We start from the raw sequence: 26,423 nt of genomic DNA on the forward strand, positions 1-26,423 counted from the left end.
AAACCTTTCAATCCCTCTTAAATGACTCAATCTAAGAATTCTCTTTTCCATCTGTAAAAAGATAAAGTCAAGAGATGTTTCTTAACTAAATTAGTAATTAAATATTTTTCTTAGTTTGACCACTTATAGAGGGGGGAGGGACATGAGAAGCTTGGTATCTCAATATGTTTCCACATCAACCTGAAACTTTTAAGAATTTTTAGGTTTTCTTGACAAGCTGAGGTATTCTCTATTGACTTACTGGGGCTTCATGTCAAATGGTTTCTTTGGCATTGTGAGGAGGACAAGGTGCACAGTATTCTTTGAATTAAGAGGATCTTTGGTAAGCATTTAATACTGAAAACCTGTCTGTAATTTCCCCTCCTGGGGGAGGTAGCCATGAATAGAATTAGAGGCAACCTTGGCTTAGTTGATAGAGACTGGCTTTGAATCAAGAAAACCTAGATTCATGTACTGACTCTCCATAACTGGATTTGCATGAGTAGCTTGGACATTAGAGAAAAAGTACAATTTTTTTTAAATGAGAGTTCTAATGTGTAGTGAAATATCATGATTTTACCATTTCCCATTGATTTAAAGTTCAAAAGAAACCTTTAAGTTTATCTATTCCAACACCCCCACCTTATTTTACAGAAGAAGAAGCTGAGTCACAGAGTTGTTTTTAAGATGTGGCCCAACAAATCAGAGCCAAGGTTCTAACCAAGACTTTGATTACAAGACCATTGTTCTTTCCATTTGTTTATTTCTCTAAGTCTCTACCTGTATATATATTTTTCAGGGTGAGAGTATAGGGTATGAAGAGGAGAATGACTTATATCATCTTCTAACATTTTTCCCCCCAATTTTTCTTTTGTTTTTGTATATATTATTTATTTTTGCTCTTTCTCCTTATTTCACTAGTCTCAGACTTATCCCAGAAACAAAAGCCAATTTTCCCAAGTTTTTTATGATTATCATGGAACACTTAGGTGTCTGAGGAATTTAAAATAAATATTACACAAAGGGAAATGAAGAGGCATATGGTGCATAGGAGCAGAATACAACACACACAAATAAGGAACTTCTGAGAAAAACTGAGGTATAGGATGTCATCAGGGAATACATGAATAAAAAGGATGAGTCACATGGTGAAGGCAAGGGTTCACAGTGGGGCAGCCAAGTGTTCAAGTGGTGCCCTAGAGAAGTGTCAGTAGAAAGTGAAAAAGCATCTCACTGCCCACCTTAACAAGCTTGTGGTATTGTGATGAGGACTTCTGTCACACAGGATGGACAGACCTTAATTTACACCATTGGAAGTAATATCCTAGTCAATGAAATTACAGTCCCACTTCACTAATAGTCCTTTTACCTTTAAAATAATTCTTGAAACTTAAATCCTTATTTAACAACAAAATGGTTTCTGTGTTTTACCACACTCCTTCAATTTTCTTATATTTGTTTCAATATGAAATCTTGGGCTTTGTGATGTTATAAGATTTATATTATTCTGTATTTTGATCTACAATAAATCAATGCCCCTGACACCTCTCCTCCAAATCTGTTCCTTAACTGATAAGTAGTCTAGCTGACCTGGAGAATATTCTGATAAGGTATACAGATGCCTCCTTGTCCAAGTGAAAAAATGAATGATAGACATACATATTGTTTTAACTAATGATTACTGTTATTGAACAAAATCATTAGCTTGCCAAATCCAGTTGTAACCCTGTCAGTATGAAATTGCATACCAGAAGGTTAATGATAGTGAGTTAGTGAAGCTTCACAGAATTGGGTATGACCTCTACATGCCCGACATTCCTTTCTTTCTGGGTTAAAGTTTTAAACGGCTTCTCCTGTATCCAGAGAGGATGCCCAGGGCCAGAAACTTAATTGTAGCAGGTGGTTTTCCCACTATAACAGCAGAGTAAAGGTTGTCATGACAATAAAACCAAAAGGATTGTTGACACTCAGAGTTAGGACTTTTTTCTCTTACTGGTTTAAAAATGGAATATAAAAGTATTTCAGGATTAGCAAGCATAGTACTTAAAAGATCCAAATATCAGCATTGTTATCTTATTCTTTTATAGCAAAGGTGGATGAGTTCTTTGCTTTTACAAATACCACCAATTAAGGTAATTTTCTATTTGAGTATAGCTATGAAAGACCAATGGCTCATCTAGCACTATTTTCTAATGCTGTGATCCTAGGAAGGTTGTTCATTGGGTTTTCATTCATTGTTTAATATTATTTGATAGTGTGTCCAGCTTGAAACCAGCCCAAACCCAGTCTCCAAAAAGAGTTACTTTTCTTCTTACTAGATAAACAGCTGTGTAGCTGGGTAATTTATTGCCATTGTTTCCCAGAAGTTCACTGCAATGTCATGATGAAGCTGTGCCTCCAATTATCTTTAGAACCTTTCTACTGGCCTTCCTGTTTATGGCTATCTTCCCCACTTCAGTTCATCAAGAAACAGCTGGTTTGGAAGCCCTGCTTAATATGCGTTCTCTGTATATACCTAGTCCAGTGGAGTTGTATTGCAGTAAGCATTGTGTGCATTTTTTGATCTCTGTTGATAACTACTTAATTTTTCAAAAAGGTTTATGGGTGGTGAAACTGCTAAATAAATATGTACACTATGGAAACTTTTGTGACTTTAGCCCAACATAAAAAATTAACTTTTATATTTAAGATATAGGATAAGCTAAATTCGTATTTAGATGAGTGAAATTAGCTATTTACAAGCGTATTAGAAGAGGTTATAATTACTGCTTTACTTATAAGTATTTGTTTGAAAAAGAAATGAATACATTTTTTCCTTGTAGCTATTTATTTTTTCCCCCTTTGGTAAACTTATTTACATTCCAATAATTCTATATACAAGAATGTTAACAATAGAATTTTATATAATTAACTTTTAAAAATCAGATAAGGTACTAGTTTACAATGATAAAATGCTGCTTTTACTCTGAAAACTTTTATGTCTGCTTGATAGGTATGGTATAAGCTCTTCCATGTTGATCTAATCATGTGTTCTTCATATTAAATTGATATCATTTTAGGTAATTTAGCAATTGCAGATAGTCTGGATTTATGCATTGAGCAACCACCTGGAAAATGGCCACTGGCTACAGGAATGCAAGCTACTCTGTCCTGGCTTGCCTACTTAGGATTTGACTTTCCTAGCCAGTGAGCTTCTACTTCAGCTCTAAGTTTGACGATGACATAGGGGACATGGTAAACCCTGGCACTGATTTGTCTTCTTTCTCCTATTGTTCTGGTTGATTTCTTTGATACGATCTGAAGTATTGTTCCACAGAATCTCTGGAGTCTACATAGAAAAATGTTTTATTTATACATGTACCCTCAGGTTTTGAGTTTTTTTGTTTTTGTTTTGTTTTGTTTTCAAGTTTTATGGGCTGGTGAGGACTCTAACTACCATCTATAACTTGTCTCTATGTGGAAATATTCTACAGGTTCCAAACTTAGAAAGGCCTAACCTGATGTTCAGCTCATTTATAGACTGGGCACTGCCTGTATTTCTTTTAAATAATTAACATTTTAGATGAGACTTCCATAACCGTAAGTGATGTGGTTCGGATTTAGATTATAACTTAGTACTAACTTGAAAAACTTGATGCCATAGCACTAAAAATTCATTGATTTGAATTCTGCTTAGTTGAAATTCATATAGGTGCTAGCTAAGAAAACTTTTACTTTTCAACCTCTTCATGGTGAAGATAAATACTACATACATTTGGGAGAAATGTTTAAATATGTTAAATGAATGGTTTTAAAGTTCTCTAAATGATGAGGGTGGGAGTAGGCTTCCTTTAATTTTTGTGGCCATAATTATGAGATCCTAGTGATATTTCCACCTCATTAATAACCTATGAGCTTTTGGGACATCTACTCCATGATCACCTATTTAAGATTAGTTTCTGCAGCAACTAGTGTAAAGATGGTAAGAAAATGTCACACCAGTTATGAGCAAGGAATTTAGTTTAGTATGCTCCCTTCTACCATATCTCCTAATGACTATCCTGCTAAGGGTTGACTACCTTTTCCAGAGAGAAAATGTTGGGCCATCATCTTAAATTCCATGTGTGTATCAATGAAATCTATCATAAAAATTTCTTTTCCTCATAAATTTTTTTTAAATGTTTAGATAAATAAATGAATTGTTCATAGTAAAAAAAATTCTAAGAATTGTAGATAATTAGAATATTAATAGGACTTTATGGATATTCTTGTAGCAGTTTAATTTCCTGCTGAAAGCAAAGACATTTCATTTTTAAAGTAAATTATTTAGAAGATTCTCTTCTTCTGGATCTATACACATTTCTCCCTCAAAATCAAGAATTTTTATGTTATTTTCTGTTGTGCTGTGTTGTGTCACATATCATGTAATATCATGTCATTAATCATATATTGCCAGCAATGAGATTTTTAAATGGCAGTCTCAAAATGATCTAATATTCTTTGATTCTGTTCATATAATTTTCAAGTGACAATCATATGAGTAGCAATGTGGTATAGTGGAAAGAACATGGGAATTGTGATTTAGGGCTGGGCTTGAAGTTCTGCCTTAACCACTGACTGAAGTTATGTGGCTTTGGGCAAATTATTTAACCTTTGAACTACAGTTTCCTCAACTATATTATGGGGACAATAATAACCATATACCCTTCAGGGTTGTTGTGAGGAAAGCCCTTCTGGCACTATATAAATGTGAACTACTATTTATTATTCGATGAACTTATATTTGGAATCTTGTTTTTATGTTTATAATCACTGACCTAGGGTTTTGTATTTCTTTCATCTAATGTTGCATTAAAAGAAATACTATATTAATTACACAAAGCAAATGACAAATTATTAAAAATGCTGGCAATACAGAAAATATTAGGTGATACACACCTAATATTTTTAAAATCGAGTTACGACAATTGGCAGTACCAATTCTGTACCAACAGTCATTTCAAACCTGGATTGACTGTCTTGAAATCTTAAAATTTGTGAGTAAAAACATTTTTTTTTTGGTTATCCGGAATAAAGATTTAGTATGGTCTTTAAAAATAGTAATTTTTTTTTCTAAAGGAAATCAATTACTACTGCAATTGAGGATATTTAAGAGTAATAAATCCAAATAATATGTGGAAACTTTCAGAGCACAATATTCTGCTTATAATGTAGTACATTAATGAGGAGAGTAGGAATTAATTAACTAGACTATATAATAATGGACCTTTCTACTCGAAGGAATCTTCTAATTACCTCCAAAGTAAGTTGTTTTCAACATTTTACAAGATGAAAATTGGTACAATGTCCAGATTTGTACTTATACATACAATATAAACCATCAAGGAAAAGTTTACCTTTTAGGCAACTTTCACTGTATTAGTTAATACATTTTAAAAAATAATTTTGGAAATAGACCTGTCCTCTTTGTGTGAACTGGTGGGAATGAAGTCATAAAATGAACACAATTTGTATGCCAAAGTAAAGGAATGGGGGGAACACCTTTCAGTAAAACTTTTATATGTTATTCTTTTGACTTGGGTTCATGGAAATGTAAGAGAAGGGCGAATTTTCCTGCCTTCTCTTCTTGGAGGGTAGGGTACAGAATGGGAAAGTATGGAGAGTTGCTATTTTCATTAAATTTTTAATTGACTTCAGTACTACAGACTACAAAATTCATAAGCAGAGGTCTCTCTAATCTGTGTTACATAATTATCACAAATGTTGTGCCCTCCAGACCTGCTCATTCTGTTGCTAACCCTGCAAATAATATTTTATTTCTCTCCTTGGGATTGATGACTCTGCATACCCAGTCTCCCCAGTCTTGTCCAGGACTACAGCGTGATCATAGTAAAAATAGCCTGTTTTACTGTTAGACTGTCCCAAAATACATGCTACTTCAGTCGCGTAAAAAGAATGAATTGGTAAAATGTCATCTGCCTGTTAATGCTTTCCTAAAATCCTATGCTCTTTTAATATGAAGATAAGAGACAAAAAGTTTGGGGAGGGGACAGTGGCATAGGGGTTGTCTCATTTCCTGCCCACATCCTCCCTCTGTTCGTTGCCTTGTGTGCTTACGGGCTCCCTGGAGCGGATCACCATATAATTGATGTGCAGTCTGCATTGCTGAATCCTGGACTGCACCATTCTGTGTTCGAGGGAAGATGTAATCTGATCCCTCTGCTGCTAAGGGAGGAATCTGTTCAGTCAAGGCTTTGACAGGGCATAGTCTCCTCCAATAATCTTCTCCGTTCTCTCTCATTATTCCCTCGAGTTCTCTTCAGTCGGGCTGCATGTATGTATGTGTGTCCTGAGAAGCGGTTTGATACTGAGCTGCATTTGCCTTTACAGTGGAGTTTTGTTGCTGGTTCTGCTGCCTAATCTTCCTTTTCTGACGTGCCTGAGCATGTCCACATTAGAGTCTGTGACATACCTACCTGAAAAAGGTTTATATTGTCAGAGACTGCCAAGCAGCCGGACACACGGGGGCACGGAATCACGAAGGGGAAAAATACAGAAAACATGGGGTTCTACGGCACATTAAAAATGATTTTTTACAAAGTAAGTAATCTGTTTTCTTCCTGTGTTGTGCGTGTGTGTGTGCTTGGCTAAGGAGGAAAATCTGTATCATCAGAGATGGCTGCAGTATCCTCTAATTTTGGTGGGTGGCTAGATGCCTGGTATTCTGTTTTATGCTGTGATTGAAGGCAAATAAGGAAGAGAACATGAGCTGTAAAAAGCTTGAATTTAGCGATCTGAATAAGTAGTGCCATTTTAAAACTGAGCATTTATCGCCAAAAATCTATTATGACTTTGAAATGTAGCTCTCTAAATGCTGACCTGGAAATTCTCTAACCTTAGTTGGTTTTTAATGAATCTTACACCTGTGATTTTTCCATCTTATATGTGGTTTTTCCCCCTTACTTGGTTGTGGTGAAGTATAGGATTGCTACAGCACTTGAGAATTAGATTTGCATTTCTTTTAAAATTCATTTAGTATCCTTCTATACCAAAATATGCAAAAATTGATTTTATTTGAAAGTCACTGTTTCAATAAGCTGTATGTCATCTAAAAGACTTCTGAATTCCTGGGTAAATATTTTATTTTTATTTTTTTTCTGGCAGTCCTTTACAAGGATTTCCTTAAGGTATTATGTTGGGCAATTTGTTCATTGGAAGAACCCTAAGATGGGAATAAAGTTTGTTTTTAGTGTGTCAAATGGCAATTGCACCCATATTATTTATGAGTGATCCTGAGAAGTTCTGAAAGTCAATACCACCAACTTGATTAGATCAGATACCCAAGTTTGTTTGTTTGTTTTTTAATAGCAAATGTGAAAATAAGCACTAATGAGATAGTTATCCAAAGACCATAACATTTTTTAGGGCATTCTGTACTGGCCCTTTGGTGCATGGATGCGTGTGTGTATGCATCTGTATTTAGAGATATATCAAATAATATTTTTGTCCCAACTTTTATTTTATTTTACTTCTTTGAAAAGCAAGTCTGCTTCAAGAAGGAGAAACAATGATTTCTTTAAGAAGAATTACTTTAAAACACACTTAATGAAGAAGGAAACTTCTCCAAGATAGCAGAGACCAGTTAGTAGTCTTCCAGTTAGCTGTCGTGAACCAAGGAATAAACTCTCTGTGTTTGTGCAGTCTTTTCCTACATGATGTTAGAAAGATGGTACTCATTATCCCTAAGCATTGCTGTGCAGGTCAGTTTTGGGAGCTTAGAGTTCTTTTTAGTTTTAATGTTACATAGCATGTTGTTCTGTGATGTTCCCATGTGAGGCAGTAGGCAGGAAAACAAGGTTCCTATAATGTAAGCTGCTGCTGCTATTTATTTTTTTTTATCATAGAAATGAAAGAGGCTATCCATCACTTTGGAGGCTATTGGGTTTTCTCATATACCTTGAAATAGTAAATCAGGGAACAAACATAGAGGAGGAAACATTTAAGGTTGGGGAAAAAAGTTGTATTTTTACCATCAAATTTTATTCTTTTCAGTTTTCAAATACATGGAGTTTGGGTAAACTCAACCGACTATTATTGAAGTATATCCTAAAGCTTGATATTCCACCATTCTACCAAAAAAAAAAGATATGAAAGTGAACACATCATATCATCATAATAAAAACAGCATTCTGAAAATTTTTTTTGTGCAGTGCTGTGTAATGAAGCAAGATGTAATACTTAAGGCCCGGATACTATATTTGGCTCATAGGGTAGCATAACTCTTTATGTAGATGTTAATTTTATCCCTTACTTTGAAGATTTGGGGCATTTCAAAATAGTACAAGATTATTTTAGTTCTAAATGTATATATGTACATATGAAAACTTAATGATGGATCAATTGATTTTTTCCCCCTAGAAATGTTATTCCTTTTTCTGACAGCCCTTTGATTTTATGGAGTTTTTTTCCTTTCAATATTCTCTCTGCTTGTTATTAATTATTTGAATAACAGTTGATATTTCAATAAGATTTTATAACTTTTGTTATCTTTTCCTCATAGTAAATGTCAGTGTGCTTCAAAAGTTCACTTAGTTTTGTAAAAAGTCTTAAGAAATGAGCCAAAAATGTTTTAAAATTCACATGCAGTTCAAGAGGGAAGGGGTACTTCTTAAATTTGTCCCTTTACTGTATAAGCTATCATGAAATATGCCTTTTCTTAGAGAAAACAGTTGACAAGGAAATACACAGCAACAAAAAATTCATGTTCACATGAAAAACACCATTCCACATTTCTTAACCATCTTGAGACCTGGGCATCTTGTGATTAGCTGGACATGCACTATGAAGCTTTCATATGTTTTCACATTTATGTATTTTTAAAAAATATATTACTTATGCCATATAACCTCTGAGATTCCTTACAGCTCTGAGAGTTTATGATTTAGATGGGAATTTAAATTTTTTCATTGATACTCACTAAAAATGGTATAGTTGAAAAAAATTTAAAACTTTTTTTTTATCTTGTAGATGAAAAGAAAGTTGGACCATGGTTCTGAGGTCCGGTCATTTTCTTTGGGAAAGAAACCATGCAAAGTCTCAGAATATACAAGGTAATTAAATGGAATAACTAATTTTCTCTCATAGTTCTTACATACAGCCTCTTTTTCCAGTTGCTATGACGAAAAATAGCTTTCCACTTTATGTTAAATTGTTGATGATTTAAAATTATCATATTCCCAAATTTCAATGGTATTAAAAGATTTTTTTTAATAAAGGAGGGACAGTGTTTCTTATTTAAGAATTTGTGTTGTTCCAACAATTACCTATGAAGCAAGGCATTTCATGGATAGAAGCTTTCACTTAAGACTAAAATGTGAACTGAATACAATTTTAAAAGCACAGTTCTTAAGAAATTCTGAAAAGGAAATCCCAAAATGTGAGTATCAAGTTGCTATAGCAACTGTGATCCTGAGGTAGAAATTTATACATGCAAAACCGAAGACTCAATTTTAAGCTAATAATACAAACCTCATAATTACTAACTGAAGTTTATTTCTTGAAATTGTTGTTAGAAACTACATTTTACTTGCTTAGTAGTTCTTACATGTTTTCAGTACATACATTTTCATACCAGTCCAATAGTTACCATAACAACTAGCTACAATTGTTCTCTTGTGTCTTACTGAAGCATTCCATCATTTGAGGATTTATACGTCACTACAAAACTTTTCCCACTCTCATGCTAATTAGCCTAACTTAAGCATACTGTCTATTAAGCTGCCAATTAAAAGTAACTTTTGGTGGTTTGTGTGTATCCTTTAAAAATTAAAGAAAGGTATCAATCTTTTCAGAATTTAAATTTACATTTTCCAAATGTCTTCATATTTCTCTGAATTACTAGGCTGGAAGTTGGCCCATGAATTCGTATTGGTGCATCTCTCTGTCTCTCTGTCTCTCTCTTTCTCTCTCTCTGGGAAATAATAGGAGAAATTATTTTTATGCCTTAAGTTGCTGCTTGAAGAAAACCAGAACACCCCACACACCCACACCCATACACATACCTTCATCTCTCATTTAGTATAGTTTACTTCCGTTACCACTAATCTACTTTCAATAAAATTATCTTTACTTTAGATCGGTTTAGAAGACATCATTCTTACAGATTATTCTGTTCAAAGTATGGTAGCTCTGTATAATTATGACTGTTTACAGCATAAGACAACTGAAGGGAAGGCAGTGTAGTATGAAAAAAAGTGCTTTGTTCCATAACCAATTCTTAGTTCTTCTGGTACTGCCTAACTCTGATTTGTAGATTCTCTATGTCTTCTGTTCTTTTCTTCTTCTTGCTTGCCTTCCCTGAGACAATTTCACTGCTTTTGGGCACCAGAGGGTATAAAGTGATAAAGAGAATGAAACTCTTCTTATTTTTATGAGCTGCATTGATTAAAAAAAAAAAAGAAATCTGATGTCTGGGGGAATTTGAGTCAATGGTCAAAGTGAGAATTGGGATGTATCTATGGATTTCAGTGTTATTCCCGTTCTCTGTTAGCAATGATATGAGCTGGACTATATAAAAGTATTTCAAATTAATTTTCCAAGCATCATGAAGACTTTATTTTAGCACAGATACTTCACTTGCCTTATTAGTAAGGTCAGTGAAATGAAAGAAATTAGCTATTTTTCCTGTTTTAGTCTAAGAATAAATACTATAATGCTTTATAGTTTGGCAGCTATGTGGCGCAGTGAATAGAGTACCCCTGCTAGAGTCAAGAAGACTCACCTTCCTGAGTTCAAATCTAGCCTCAGATGCTTACTAGCTGTGTGAACGTGGGCAAGTGACTTAACCCTGTTTACCTCATTTTCCTCATTTGTCAAATGAGCTGGAGAAGGAAGTGGCAAATCACTCCAGTATCTTTGCCAAGAAAATCTCAAATGGAGTCACAAAGAGTCAGACACGACTGAGACAACTGAACAGCAGCAACAACAAAAAGCATATTATCTCATTTGATCCTCACACACACACACACACACACACACACACACACACAATGTTACTATGGTTCATGTCACAGGTGAGTAAAAAGTGACTCAAGTTAAATGACTTGCCCATGGTCATACAGCAAATAAACAGTGAAACTGAGTCTGGGACCCAGAAGTGTCGTACCTGGTTAAAGCTGAAAAGGCTCTTAGAGGTCATTGAATCTAACTCCCTTAGCTTCACCATGATATTTCTCCTAAGTAATTAACTATTTGAAAGAAAGATCTACTTCTTGAATTTTATTTGTATTCATCTGTCTATGCTTTTTCTTAGGAATATAAGCTTTTAGGGTTTAGTTTCATGTGTTTTTCATAAAATATTCTGGATATATGAACAAAAATAGACTTTTGTGATTTCTGAACACTATAAAAGCAACTAGTAAGGTTTTTTATTTGTCATGGATCATATTTTAGAGCAAGAAAATATATAGGTAGGAGTTGTGCTAGCTTTTTCACAAATAATCTCAGTAAATAGGATTAGATTGAATGTAGAACAGTTGCAAATTTTGGATGATTTTCCAGTTTTCAAGATGCATACTTACCATTTTGAACATGTGAGAATGGGTAAAGAGATATTTTTCACATAGTGTTATGCATACAAGACTTATAAGTACAGATCATTTTTATTTTAGAAAGTGAAATTAAATCATTTCTTCTTGAAGAGAAAAATAGGATCTTCACTTTGAAATGTGGAAATAGGAAATTAGTAGAAATAAGCCAATGCAGTTTAATGCTACAAGTTTGTCTTTGTTTTGTAGTCTTAAAGGATCTAAATCATAGGACGAGAGATTATATAAAATGTACTGAAAGAATAAGACATATTGTGAAATGATGAGAATTGGTAAAGTGGTAGAATTATTTCATGAATTGGCATTTTCATCAGTTATCAAAACATTGATAATCATCTATAGCAATGAGATTCCATTTCTTCCATTGATTAAATTTGAAAACCTTCACAAGTAGCATAGTGAATTGAATTTATAATGTATTGCATGTAGTGGATGCTAAAAGAAAAAGTTAATGAATAAATGTAATGTATTTTGCTATTGTGATTTGCTTGCCCTTGCAGAAGTATTACTAAACATAATCATTGAAGGCTTCCATAATAAGGAAGGATTAAAACGATCACATCCATTCCTGATTTTTATAAATTCAAACAAGTTTTATATACTTTAATTAGAAAAATAAAATAGTATTATAATTAAGACAGTGTACAATCAGTAGGCATTTCTATGTAAGAGAACATATAAGAGCTACAAAAGTCCCCTTTGAAATCATCTACTCTAGTACCCTTGTTTTCCAAATGAGGAAACTGAATTATTCATTTTTTTCTAAAAAATACTCTTTATACTTAAATTTATTGAACAAAATATTTAGGTGCTCTCTGTTGTATTTTAGATTTGCATTTCTCCAGTCTCTCTTCTCTACTCAGATACCTTCTACATAAAAATGATAAAAAAATTTCAAACCAGGGAATATTATTCCCTGTCAGTTATTATACATAATTAGAGAAGACTAGACCATAATAGTGAGGGAAGATTGTGAAGACATCTAGGGCAAAATTCAGAAATAATTTGGTTAGCAAAATTCAGAGCCATTGGCTACATTACTTCATTTTTTTTAGGTTCTCACACACTATGCATCTTATTAAATATAAACATTTGGATTATTTCTTATGGATAATTCAAACTCTCTCCCAGTTCTCTTCTGAAAAAGTAACTTTAACTTTCAACACAAGGTGATGCTAAGTGCCTCTGCAGCCTCAGATAGTAGGATATGTGAGTTCTAAGTACAATTAAATATTTTGATGTCATTTGTATGCTTATACCCTACTGGTGATATCAGCTTTACCATGGAGATTTTTTTGATTCTGTTGAGAGGATCTGCACTGTTGTGATAGTAACAGGTGGTTATGTGGGAGGGAGGAAACTGACTCTAAGAATAGAAAAATAGGTTTTACTTATCCCCAGGCTTTCTGCGGAATTTTCAAATAAATGGTAAATGTATGTATATGTGCCAGATAACCATTGCCTTTTGGAATTAAGAAACTGTCATTCTTATTTTAAAGAGGGCAAGGGGGAGAACAGCTATCTGTGTAGTACTTCCTCTGTCGTTTGTTTTGCAGCACTACTGGCCTGGTGCCATGCTCAGCAACACCTACCACGTTTGGGGACCTCAGAGCGGCCAATGGCCAAGGTCAGCAAAGGCGCCGAATTACATCTGTCCAGCCACCTACAGGCCTTCAGGAATGGCTGAAAATGTTTCAGGTGACAAATCTAAATAGTCTTTGAATGGTTTTGCTGAGTCATTAGTTAATAAAAGACTAATTTTAATTTTTGAGTAACAGTAATTTTTAAAAGATTATCCAGTGCTGTTTATATATATCATAAAACCTTTTGGTTTTAGATTGGCAAAACTTCTTTTTACCGTTTGTGCCTTCATTATACTTAGTTTCTAGTGCTGCCTCACTGCTTTTAAGACCATATTGCTCCATAGCCAGTCATTAATTTTGAGATGCCTCATCAATGCTCTTCTGTAGTACTACTCTTTAGTAGGCGTTCACTAGCTCCCCTAGTGGCCCAAAGGATTTAATGCACCTTACAAAAGTACAAAACTCACAGCCAAGAACTAGCTTTGTAAACATTTAAATTTTATTTTTATATATATATATGTATGTATGTATGTATGTATGTATGTATGTGGCCTTTCTGACTACCTCACAAGCCTTAAATAGTGAAAATTTTGTAGGGAGTGAATATTGCTGGCATACTGATTTCAAGTAAGGTGAACTGAAAGTGCTTCTTGGATCTACAGCCAGGCACACCACCAAACAAGCTAGGCCAGACATGGCTTGTTGACTATGACTACTTACATTCCCAGAGGTTGTAGGAATGTAGAGGGCAAGGTGGTTAACAAGAGTATAGCGTAATTATTTGAAGAGATTACTTTAGATTTCCAAAATTGTCATCATTTATTTTGTTACTGGGTTCTTAAATCTAAGCAGAAAAACAGAAGTGCACTATTTTTCTTAATTGCTTTCTAGGCACACAGGCAGCAATATGGATTTTGACATCATGTGTATGTCCTTAAACATACTCTTTTTCATCCACCAAAGTGATTTTAGTTGAACTAGGAGTGATCATATACTATTTTAGATAACAAACTAAAGGCTAAATAATGATTCATTTCCATGGAAATTGATTCTTTTTCTCTTGATTCTGAAAATTGGCTAATGTTCACTATTGTTTTTACCTACAGTGCCCTAGTATTGAGCCTTAACATTAATACAAACTTATTTGCTAAACAAATAGATATATTTATAATTACATTTATTAAGTTTATTGTTTAGAAGTACATTTTCCTGTTTATCTGGCAATGTTCCTTATTTTTAATTTGAAATTGTGCTTTTCTCTGATTTCAGTTTTTATCATAAAACATCCCAATGTTGCTATTATTTCTTTACAGACATTTCTTCATAGTGAGAGGTGAAAACTAAGCACATTTACAAATTTTCAAAATGTACTTGGGAAAACAATTCATGTAAGAGATTTTAAGTATAGCTCTGATGAATGCAACAAGGGTGTAAGTGATTATATATGTATGTGTTTTTAAACTTTTCTTTCTTTGAGTTATGCTGTTTTCAAAGAAGAGCACTAGCTGTTTTCTTCATACCCTGTTACCAACATGGTGGAAAATTAGTAATACTAGTGATGACTGGAATTGTCATCACTGCACCCAGACTCAAAAGAAATGCTGAATTTGAGCAAATTATCCCAAGTTTTCATAATGTCAGAAGGCAGCCCAGGGCTAAGTTTTACTCAGCATTTTAATGACCTAATCAATTTTATTTTTGTTTTGTGGATGGATAACCAAAGTTGTATTTGGTTATTTGGTATTCCCCCATTTTTCCTCATTGATCAATCTACAGTGTTTGGCATCTGTGCAGTACTTTTACAAGAGTGTGTTTTATTGATGATATCATTTACAGTGTTTACTTGTTTTGATGGTGTCTCATCTTATTAATTATTAAGAATCCCGTGTGTGAGCAATTACTACTAGCTTTCCAAAAACAGAGTACATAAAAGGGGGGAAAATGTAAAACTTGAGACTTAGATCAACTGAATTTTCTGTAAGAAGGACAGATATTACCCAACAAAATCTAAAGTTGGTAGGCTACCATTTGTCCATGTACAGGTTTATTTGATCATTGTTTCAAATGGGGAAAGGTTTAAATGAGCAAAACTTGTTTGTGGTTAGCAACAGTGACATTTCAAATTTTCCCTAAAGGCATACTGCTTTCTAATTCTTTTTTTCTTCACATAAATATTCTATAACAAAGAAATCTACTAGCAACAAAAGGCTAGCTAAGTAGCTGAATGCTTTTAATCCTTTTAAGCGTCATGTCTCTAACATACCCCACAAATCTTGTTGTTTTGCCATACTCTATCTTCAGTGTTGGTACCAAAGCTTTTACAAATGAATCACTCTACTAAAGGCATATCTCTTAAAAGTTTATTTAAATGCCCAACTAGTAGATTTAATTTTACAATAAAAAAGAGGTATATTCATTGTGTTAAAGTTTGACCCGTGTGATATAGCTAAAGGATAATTAAAATGGCATGATTTCTGTGAACACACTGTTGGGACATACTTAGTGTTGAATTTTCTGTAACATAACTAGCATAATGGGATATCTTGTCCCCTTACTGTTTTGCTATTGCTCCTAAGTCTGTGCTACAGCTCTGGTTTGGTCCAACTCCATCTGTACTGACAGAGTATTCCTTTTCACTCATTGTAAATTGTATAAGCATCAATGATAAACCATTTTAGGTCAGAGAAAACTTTAAAAATAGGTCATTTTACAAGAAGAGTACATGTTAAAGACAAAAATAAGACAGAAATTTTATATAGTTCAAGTTTTTGTTTTCCGAAATTCTACTTTTGTTGGCAACCAAACTAGTGAAAAATGTAAAACTTGAGGCTTAGATCAATTGAATTTCCTGCAAGAAGGACAGATATTACCCAACAAAATCTGAAGTGGTAGGCTACCATTTGTCCATATGCAGGTTTATTTGATCATTGTTTCAAATGGGGAAAGGTTTAAATGAGCAAAACTTGTTTGTGGTTAGCAACAGTGACATTTCAAATTATCCCTAAAGGCATACTGCTTTCTAATTCTTTTTTTCTTCACATAAATATTCTATAACAAAGAAATCTGCTATCAGTAAGAATGCTTCAGCTAGTTTTAGATTCTTTTGGGTTCCATATGTTTTTTCCAAACCCTTAAAAAGATTCAGATCAGTTTAACACATAAATGTTAATTTCCTTAATTTTTCTTCTTATTAAGATTGATGTGGGGTTGCCCATGAATGTATTTGTATTATAGTCTATCCAAAAGGTGCAAATTACAGCCTGTCCATATTGTCTTGCTCTATATTGTTTTTGCCCATGTCCTCCCATAAATCCTCCCCAATTTCTCAACAAATTAGAAAGCTTCTCAAGGTTTAGTGTTTCCTGAGTATCAGTGCATCACTTGAATTATCCATATATTATCACTCATTTTGGATTCTCAAGCAGCCCACCTGTTCAGAGCATGTATTTTCTTAATAATATATCAAACATGAGAGAAGTGAAGAGTTGTCCTTGAATTGAAAGCAAGTTTACAAGAATAATTAATTGAAAGTGTTCTCTTATTTTTAGAAATTAAAAGTGGAGATACGAGGGACTATAATATAGAAGGTCTAAGGTACTAAAGGTTTTTTTTCCATTTTCATGTTGACCTTTGGAAACAGTGGCAATACATGCTCCCTAGCATTCCCTGCCACTCCTTACCATTTTATTTAGATTTTTTAATTTTATATGTTAGTTACCTGTCTTCACAGTGCTTAAAGACTTTCAATATAATAGAGAAAGAGGATTAAAAGTATTTTCTTAATGATTAATTTTATACAGTATTACTAAGAAATCAAATTGCAAAGAGTATTTGAATGACTAAATATGTCAGAAAGAGAGATGGGAGATATGGTGCATAGATAGATAGATCTATCTTTAGATTTTGGAGGGGGAAGAGGGCATTTGAATACTGCAGTATTCATGTGGATGCTGAATGACTTGAAAAGTTGAACTAAATGATCTCTAAGGTCCCTTCCAACTCAAAATTTCATAAGTATGTGAAATAAAATACGAATTCCGTAGAGAATTTTTAAACTTGCAATTGACATTTGTTGCCCATTATTTCTCCACAAATTGCAGCTTTGTTTCGCTTCTTGACCCTTAAGTTGTATCTGTTTCTCCCCCTTGATATCTTAAAATAGAAGACCAAAGAGAAGTACTCCCTTATTTGAGAAAATCAAAGGATAATTATCTCCACTTAAACACACACACACACACACACACACACACACACACCCCAAATAAAATTATGGGATTTTTGAGGTGAAAGAGACCTTAGATATCCAGTTAATCCCTATACAGATGAAGAAAGCAATACCCAGAGAGGTTAAGTTTCCTTCCTGAAGTCACACAGCTAATGAATAGCAGTGGAATTCATGGTTTATAGCTAAGTCCAGTACCCTTCCAGTAGCTCACTTTCTTTTCCCCATTTTTCCTTCTCAATACAATAATTGTCTCCATTGCAGCTAAGTCTTAATCGAATGTAAAATTTGGAGTTAGGCTTATCCCTTGAAGTAAATCTGTACATGCAGATAATTCACATTGTTGTTTTCCAAAAAGGTAGTTCATTGTAGTTTTTTGGTGCCAGAACAGTCTACCTTTCCTGATTCTCTTCTTGCCTCCTAAAACACAGTCCTTCCTCGATATCACTCAAGAAGTAATAGGAGGAATCTCAAGAGTTGTATCATTACTTCAAATCAAATATGCTTCAAATGACTGAGCTTCTAAAGGTCCCAACTGGACATCATTTGTCCATAATTGACAAATGTCAAACCCTATTGAAACAAACTTTAAGAAACTCATTTACTTGACTTTTGCTTTATCCAATATTATTTGAAACAGAATGTTAAGTTAGATCTGTGAAGATCTCTTAGAAGTTGTCTAGGCTATCTTCTTATGTTACAGATGAGGAAGCTGAGATCCAGAGTTAAAGTGACTTGTCCAAGGTTTACATAGTATATCAGTGATCCAGGTGGGACTAAAATCCAGGTCTCCAGAGTCTCAGGCTGGTATTATTTAAACTACACTTACCTTACCATGAGTTTTTGTGAGGATAAAATGAGAATAGCATTTATAAAATACTTTGTATAACTTAAAAGTACTATTTAACTGCTAGCTATTATTATTATTTGTATTAGTATTTCAACAAATGTGGTAATTTAACTCACTTCTCTTTCCTAACTTAGGATGAGAAGAAATAGTGTATAGAAAAGGTATAGAAAAATAGTATATAAAAGGTACAGAGACAGAGATAATCTCCCTTTATCTCATTGCGTAACATAGTGGCTTAGACAGAACAACTGCTTTAAAATGATGATGAGGGTGTAGATATATATACTGCACGCATATATACATGTATAAATTATGTATATGTACATCTATAGCATATGTGTATTATGTAAATGGGTGCTTTTATATATACACACACACACACACACATATATATATGTAGAGATTCTTCAAAGATTTGACTTAATACTACTATCAGTATTTGAGCTAGCTACGTTGTAACTTCAGATTGCTTTATCTGCAGTACAATATCACTTAGTTGTGAGATCAAGTCCAAGCTCCCTGTCTGAGCCAGAAACTAAATATAGCATTCATTTTCTATATCTAACTTTGACCCTGACTTGTCTGACATTAGTTTGTTGACTTTATTAATTCTCAAAAATGGGAGTATTACATTAATTGATCTGAGTTTTTAAAACTTTGCTTCAACAGAAGACAGCATATGCATGCAAAGCAATACCACTTTATGCTGATGAGATAAACAAAGGACCTCATGAATGTGGTCTTCATTTTAAAGAAACAATTTGAAAAAACAAGTTGATCTTTTAACAACCCCCCAGTGGCCTTTTATGTGTTGTTGTACACATACAGGCCACCATAAAGGCACTTGTATGTTTAACATGTGATTACGTGTTGGTTTCCAGTATTGTGGCCTCTCATTTCATGTCAGTTTTTTTTACTCTTTTATTCATGCTCTAATTTTAAAACTAAATCAGCTACCATTTTCTATTGTTTGTGAGATTTTAGTTGAAGTTGTTTTGGAATAACAAATCAGAAGCCTTTGAGTTTGTGGAAAACACACGTGTCAGATGTGCAGTATGTTCAGTTATTAATTTTTCTGCAAATGATGTTGTTAATCTGCTATACTCTCAGATGAGTGCCTTATTAAAAACATCCTATTTTATGGTGCCCATTAGAAAGAATGTAGAGAAAGGAAAATTACCAATCAAAATTTTCTATTTACTCAGTAATGTAAATTGATGTTTACAGAATAAAAATTTTGGTTTACAGCCAGGATCCTGGTTACAGATGAACATGTAACCACAATAACATAATAAATAATTTTCAGCTATATGCAAAGCATTTTACAAAATAAGCTTTGGTGAGATGAAATTGCCATTCCAAATGAAATTTCTGGTTTACTTTGTGAAACTTGAAGACTAAATGATTTTTATCATTTAAATTTGTGTGAGAGAAAAGATAATTCTATAAAAGCTTCTTTGTTCACAATCCATAAACTTTACAAATGTTTTAAGCTATTCTTTGTTATAGTTTTATTTTACTTCAATATATTTTACTACAATATAAACATTTGTCATGGTGGAAATTAATTTGGTCAACAAGAGTTGTATAATAATTTGAATATTTTTAAAGGGCAGCTCACCATGTAAAACTTAAATTTCAAAGAATTTCATCATTTTAAATTCTATCTTCTTGGTATAGAAATCTACCTCAGGTTTTATATTCATATTATCTTAGGGCATCTATTAAAATAATACTAATGCTAAGGCTGTTTTCTGTTTGACAGAGCTGGAGTGGACCAGAGAAACTGCTTGCTTTAGATGAACTTATTGATAGTTGTGAACCAACACAAGTAAAGCATATGATGCAAGTAATAGAACCTCAGTTTCAGCGAGACTTCATTTCGTTGCTCCCCAAAGAGGTGAGGATTATCAATGAATTTGGGGCACTGGGTGCTGTTTAACTACATAAAGCATCTTCTGCTACTTTCAAACACTTCCATGCTGATTATGGTATTTAGTATTGTCAGTTTAACACAGTTAATTGGTGTTAAAGAGGGCTGTAAGTTAACAAAACTGCCTTGACTTAATAATGTAATTCTCAGATTAATGCATTCTTATGAGCTGAGAGACTTCTTTCCACTACTGGGATAAGTCCCAAGTGAAAGGGAAAACTCTAGTGAGTTCTGTTACTTTGAATGTCTCATCAAGACCTTTTTTTCCCTCAGATTATTGACAGACTGTCTTCATGTATTACATAGGATGTCTGACTCTTTAGCATAATGTTTTGAAAGTTGAAATTCTGGTAGGAATGGAAAGACTAGTGGCTCCTGTATGTGTATATGGACTTTTTAGGATTTCTTCTGAATTTATTGATTTATGATCCTTTAAAAAAATTTTAGCTGCTTCATACATGTTTACCATGATTCATATTTTCTCTGGGGCATTTTATTTTAAAGTACATTAGTGGAATTTAAGGTAATTTTAGCATACACATATGTGTGTGTGAGGGGTACATAATATACAAAATCATTTTCAAGAAGATGAAAAGTTACACCATGTTGTCAAGAGGTTTATTCATTTGCTTTGGGGGAAAATAGAACTGATATGTAGGAAATTTTGTGAACGTCATTATGATTGGTGTTTACATAGCTCATTCAGTTTTATGTGCCTATCACTAGCTGTATGTAGGTTAGGATAAAGAGACTGTGAAAGAAATACAGTACACTGCTTTATTTCAAATGATGCTTACAGCTATAAGCAATTTGGGTTTGAAAGAGAGAAATTCTTTTCATGTGACTATTCCAAATGTCTTAAGGTTCTTGATGGTGCTCCCTACTTGTACCATAATCATCATTTCAGATATGAACATAATTAACCTGATGACATAATTAATGTATACTGATATTAAGTATAATTCAGGGGTAAGGCAGTCTGGAAAAAATACCTTTCATGGAGTGTATCTTCTTTCATATAAAATAAAAGATAATTTAGTCCCCTTGTAGCAAGTTTTTTTTTTAATAATTCTTACAATAGAATGGTAAGTCTTTTGAATGAAGTTGGCTTCAGAAAGTGATATGGGTTCTCTCTTTGCCTTCAGAGGGAGATTAATAATGAGAAGCGCTTTCACAGATGTTGGACCCAATGAATCTCTTCACCTTTATTTGTCCCAATTTCTCTTGAAACCCTTGTAGAGGTGGCTTTTATTTTCATTAAAATATAAAGCTCTTCCTTGTAGCTGTTTTCCCCCCTCCTTTACTAAGAGCAATGCATTTGACTTCAGATTTTCATAATGACTTCATTTTATATAAAAAAAAGAAGATAATTTTAAAGTCAGAACCAAACATAATAGGAAAATATCTTCAGAGGCTAAAACAAATACAAATCTCCAATAACACAGGACTTATAGTTTTATTGGCTTGGCTTAAATGTTCTTTTACAGTTTAAGTGAAAAGTCATTTTAAAGGGAAGATATATCAAAAATTGGTATAGAAATGGGAAAAAGTCCATAGACAACTTTATAGATGGGTATTGTTTATGTTGTACTTTTCAAATACTGATAAAAATTCCTTCTAGTATAGTTTAGCAGAATTGTTCGTTTCATACATGTAAAAATGAGTAAAACATAATTTCTTGAGGTAATGAAACTGAGACCAATATTTAATAACCTAAAAACTGTTACCAGTTAGCGTAGTATGACCTATATGCCAGGAAAATGGACCTTGTAATTATTTAGCAAATAGTACATAATACTTTTTTGCTCTCCAGTGTCTTTCTATGATTTCCAGGTTCCTTAACTAATAAAAATCATTAATCTTTTAAACACTCAAAATCTCACAAAGGCTTACATTGTTCTTTAGATTAAAAAAAAAGTGAATATAGACATACTCCTTCCTAATTGGTTAATTTTTTTGCTAGGCAAAAGAATATCACAGAGAATGGTTAGTTCTGTGGGACACGTATGGTAAATGGACATTTGTCTAGATGATGTAGGTCAGGGCAAACTTATGCTAGGTATACCTATGCTAAGACAAATGTAGCAAGTAAGTATATGAGCTGACTGTAACATGCAGGATTCTCTAGTCACCTTCATCCTCTAGGTCCACATGGTGCGTTTTAAGGAAACATTGTTTCTTTACCCCTGAAATAGAGCCAGTGAGGTTCCATGTAGCGCTATTAAACTGTTCTAAGTAATTAGTGGAAACAAAAGTTCACCAAAGCAGTTCCAGCAGACCAAAATTACTTACACAAATTGGAGTTGAAATCCTAAGGGTTTGTAGAAAGTATCTGCATCATCTTTCTCTCAGAAATCATGAAAACTTTGATTTTGTGGTTCCAAGGGTTTTTGGTAACTTTTTTAGGTAGGCCCCTTACTGCTGAATGGAATCAGACCTGTTCAGTTAAGCAAAGTAGTTTAATGTGTCACCAAGGTGTTATTTTCGGATTTTCATCCAGTTAAGAGGCCCTTTAGTTAGAAATCTCTTCCATTAAAAAACCAAAACCAAAAACTTTAGACTTTTCCTATTCTGACTTGACCCTATTGAGTTTACCCTCATACCCTCATTCATTTTGATGCAAAATAATTAGATTGTCTGTCTTTGATCTAGAAAGGCAACATGATATTTTAGAAAGAGTCCTAGCTCTACTCAGTCTTTGACTCCTCTTGGTCCTGGGCAATTACTTTTACTTCTAAGCCTCAATTTCCTCTTTGTAAACTGGGAACAATGCAGGTCGTCATAGGGATTAAAGGAGGTGATGTGTATCAAGTATCTTGCAGACCTTAAAAAATTGATGTGTTATCTCTATGCCATGGTCTGGTATTATTCCTTCCCATCTTAGGTAGAGAATTTGAAACAAAATTCTTCTGAAACAAACTGACAGATAGAAAGCCTTACCTTTCTTTTTTTTAAACCTTTTTTCATTATTTAATAAAAGAACTATATGTTCTAATCTGGGGTGGGGTGGGAATTAAAACTTCACTTTATAAAGAAGATACTAACTGTTCAGTAGCAATCTGTCAAGTAGTTTTTTTTTTAAAGTAACCACTTTGGATGAATTAATTTTAACTTTTTAGACATATCTTTGAAATCTGATACCTTCTGGCTTTGCTGTTTGCTTACCGTTTAATATCAGAGAGTGTGTTTTGTAAGAAAACATTCGATTTATTTTGTAGATATCTACAACTATCACAGACAGAACCATAGGAAGAATGCCTTCAGCATAAAATCACATTTAGTTTGGTGACTTAAGATCATGTGTTTGGTAATTTAGGATGAAATTGTGGATTTAGAGCCTAAAGTGACCTTGGGAGGAATCTATGCAAAATTTTCATGTTATAGTAGAGAGGAAACCGAGGCCTGCCCAGCAGAAGCTAAACGACTTCCCAGAGTCACACAATAAGTGGCCAGCTGGAATTCAAACCCAGGTCCTTTGATTCCGAATCCAACACTCTTTCCACTGTACCATTTAGTAGATCGTTAAATTATTTTCTCAACTACTTAATTTTTTTTTCTGAATAGATAGTTTCAGTGCTTATTTATGGAAACTCCAATTTTACATGCCGTTGTATCTTGATTATCACCAATGAAAAGAGCAACAATGTCTAGAATTATCGTAATTCATTTGTATTCGACTTTAGAAAGTATTTTTATATTTATATTTGAATGAACGTGTAGTTCTTTGGGAATTTTCTATAAGCAGAATAAAATAACCTAAACTGGAGGAAAACATGAGTTAAGAAGGTATTAAATTGTTTAGCTTTTTCCCTCCATTCTCTTGTTCAGAACTTATTCCCTATTCTGTAAGGATGCTACTATGTATTTGTGTTTCACCCTTTCCCTATGTTAAGGAAAGTATTTTAAGTTTAGAAAGACTTCTGCTAGGTAAGAAAAGATAATGAAGTCAGTGAACTGTATCACTCTTCCCTTTGGGGATTTCCCCGTTGCATTCCCCAGTATTATTTTAAATCTTAATTTTTTCCTATTCTGATTATTTACTTTCATCTTCCCTCTTAATGGAAAATCTCACTTCATGCTTTATCAAAAAGATTAAGACTGTCCCTATTCTCCACAATTCTATATCTGATATCTCCTTAACACCCTTTTCCATTCTCTCCTTCTTTCCTCTAGTCTTGGAGGAAAATGTTGACCTTCTTACCAAAGTCAGCCCTTCTACTTTTGCCCTTGAGTTCATCTCTTATCTCCCCTGGGAGCTTTTCACACATCCCTTTTCTCCTAATCTTTAGTCTTGCTTTATTCACTGACTTCTTCTCCATTTTCTTATATCACTCACACACACACACACACACACACACACACACACACGCACACACACACAAATTCCATTTTATTCATATATCACAAATCATGGAGCTATCTCCAAATAATGGACACCCATTTTCCTTTCTTTACTACTACAAAAATACTGCTATAAGTAGTTTTGTTTATGTAGGACCTTTTCTTCTCTTTTTTTTTCCCCTTGGATTCATTGGATAAAACGGTGTGCCAGGTTAGTGAATTACAACAAATTCCAGATTGGTTGGATCCGTTTATAATTTTATCAACAGTGCATTTGTGTTCCTGTCTTCTCATCATCCCTCTATCATTTGCCATTTTTGTTTTTAAAAATTACTTCAAGTTCAAGGCAGATACTTCCCTCCTCCCCCCAATAGACCCAAACTACAAATCCTTGGATATTGTTTTTATGATTTGACTTTACTTCTGACTTCTTTGTTTCTCTCGGCACCGCTTCCTAAACTGTGAGTTGTAACCCCATGGGGTCGCTACCCACAGTTTAGTTAGCACTGATGGAGTTGCGAGTGGAAAAAATTTAAGAAGCCCTGCCTAGGATACCACCATCCTCCTGGTTACCCAGGTTTGCAACCTGGGCATCATCCTCAACTGCTCCCTCTCTCACTCTACTGTGTCAGGTATGTTACCAGTATGTTGATTTTACCTTCACAGCCTTTCTCATATATGCCCCATGTCTTCTCTGACATCACCACCACCTTAGTGTAGGCCACCTCACTCCTGAACTGCACAATAATCTGGTGGTTGGTCTCCCTGCCATGAGTTTCTTCCAACTCCAGAATATCTTCCATCCAGCTGTCAAATTGATATTCCTAAAGCACATGCCATCCCCTTATTCAGTGAATTCCATTGCTTCTCTATTATCTCCATGGTCAAATATAAGTTCCTCTATTTGACATTCAAAGCCCTTCATAAAGCTGCTGTCCTCCCCTCCGCCTTCCAGTCTTCTTACACTTTACTCCACCCTCATGTATTCTGTGATCCAGTGAAGTGCCCTTCCTTGCACAAGACACTCCATCTTCTGACTCTGGACATTTTCAGTGGCAGTCCCTCATACCTGACATTCTCTCCCTCCCCATCTTCCCCTCTTGGATTTCTTCATGTTCCAGCTAAAATTTTACCTTCTACAGGAAGATTTTCCCAATTTCCCCTGAATGCTGGTTCCTTCCCTTTGTTGATTATTTCCAATTAAACCTGTATGTATCTTGCAAATGTAGTTTTTTGCATGTAGTCTCCACCATCAGACTCTTCAAGAGCAGGGACTGTTTGTTTGGTTTTTGCCTTTCTTTGTATCCTTTGTTGTGTTTATTACAGTGCTTAGCACATAGCAGGTGCTTAATAAATGTTTGACTTTCCTTTTTGGCATGTAAAGGCCTTTACAATCTGGCTCCAACCTATATTTCTTGATTTATTTTGACATTACTGCATCTTGTGCACTCTGTGGTCCAGCCCAGCTGACCCACTGGCTGTCTCTCTTCTGATATAGGACATGCAGTCTCCTTCTCTGGGCCTTTGAATAGGGAGTCTTACATGCCTGCAAGGCTCTCCTTCTCCACCTCTGCTTCTGGGGGAATCCTTAGCTCCATCCATTCTCAGCTCAAGCACCACTTATACAAGGCCTTTCCTCATCCTTTTGGTCGTTAGTGTTCACCCCCTCAGAATTACTTTCCGTATGTTTTGTATTTACTGATCAGTATGTTGCCCCCATCTTCCCCAAGCTTCTTTAGAGCAGAGTTTGAACAATTTAATTTTTGTCTTTGTATCTCTGGAAACTTACACTGCCTAGCATAGTAGGTGCTTAATAAGTGCTTCTTGGATTGAAAGGCCAAGCATAAATAGCTGGCTTACAAAACATTTATGTTGAGTTGGCGTACTTTTTTTTTTATTTTCCCAGAGTATAAAGGGTATTGGTTTCTTA

The 26,423-nt window shown here is 34.2% G+C and overlaps 1 protein-coding gene across 1 annotated transcript in view; it reads left to right on the forward strand.

Annotated features, from left to right (window-relative positions):
• Positions 1-26,423, forward strand: part of FBXW7 (F-box and WD repeat domain containing 7) — a 106,663-nt gene that overhangs the window by 59,999 nt on the left and 20,241 nt on the right. The window contains 3 exon segments of the mRNA XM_020994034.2: positions 8,986-9,068; positions 13,121-13,262; positions 19,985-20,119. Coding sequence (XP_020849693.2) covers positions 8,986-9,068; positions 13,121-13,262; positions 19,985-20,119 — 360 coding nt within the window.

This window comes from Phascolarctos cinereus, unplaced genomic scaffold (assembly GCF_003287225.1).
Source record: "Phascolarctos cinereus isolate Bilbo 61053 unplaced genomic scaffold, phaCin_HiC Scaffold_9;HRSCAF=440, whole genome shotgun sequence".
NCBI lineage: Eukaryota > Metazoa > Chordata > Mammalia > Diprotodontia > Phascolarctidae > Phascolarctos > Phascolarctos cinereus.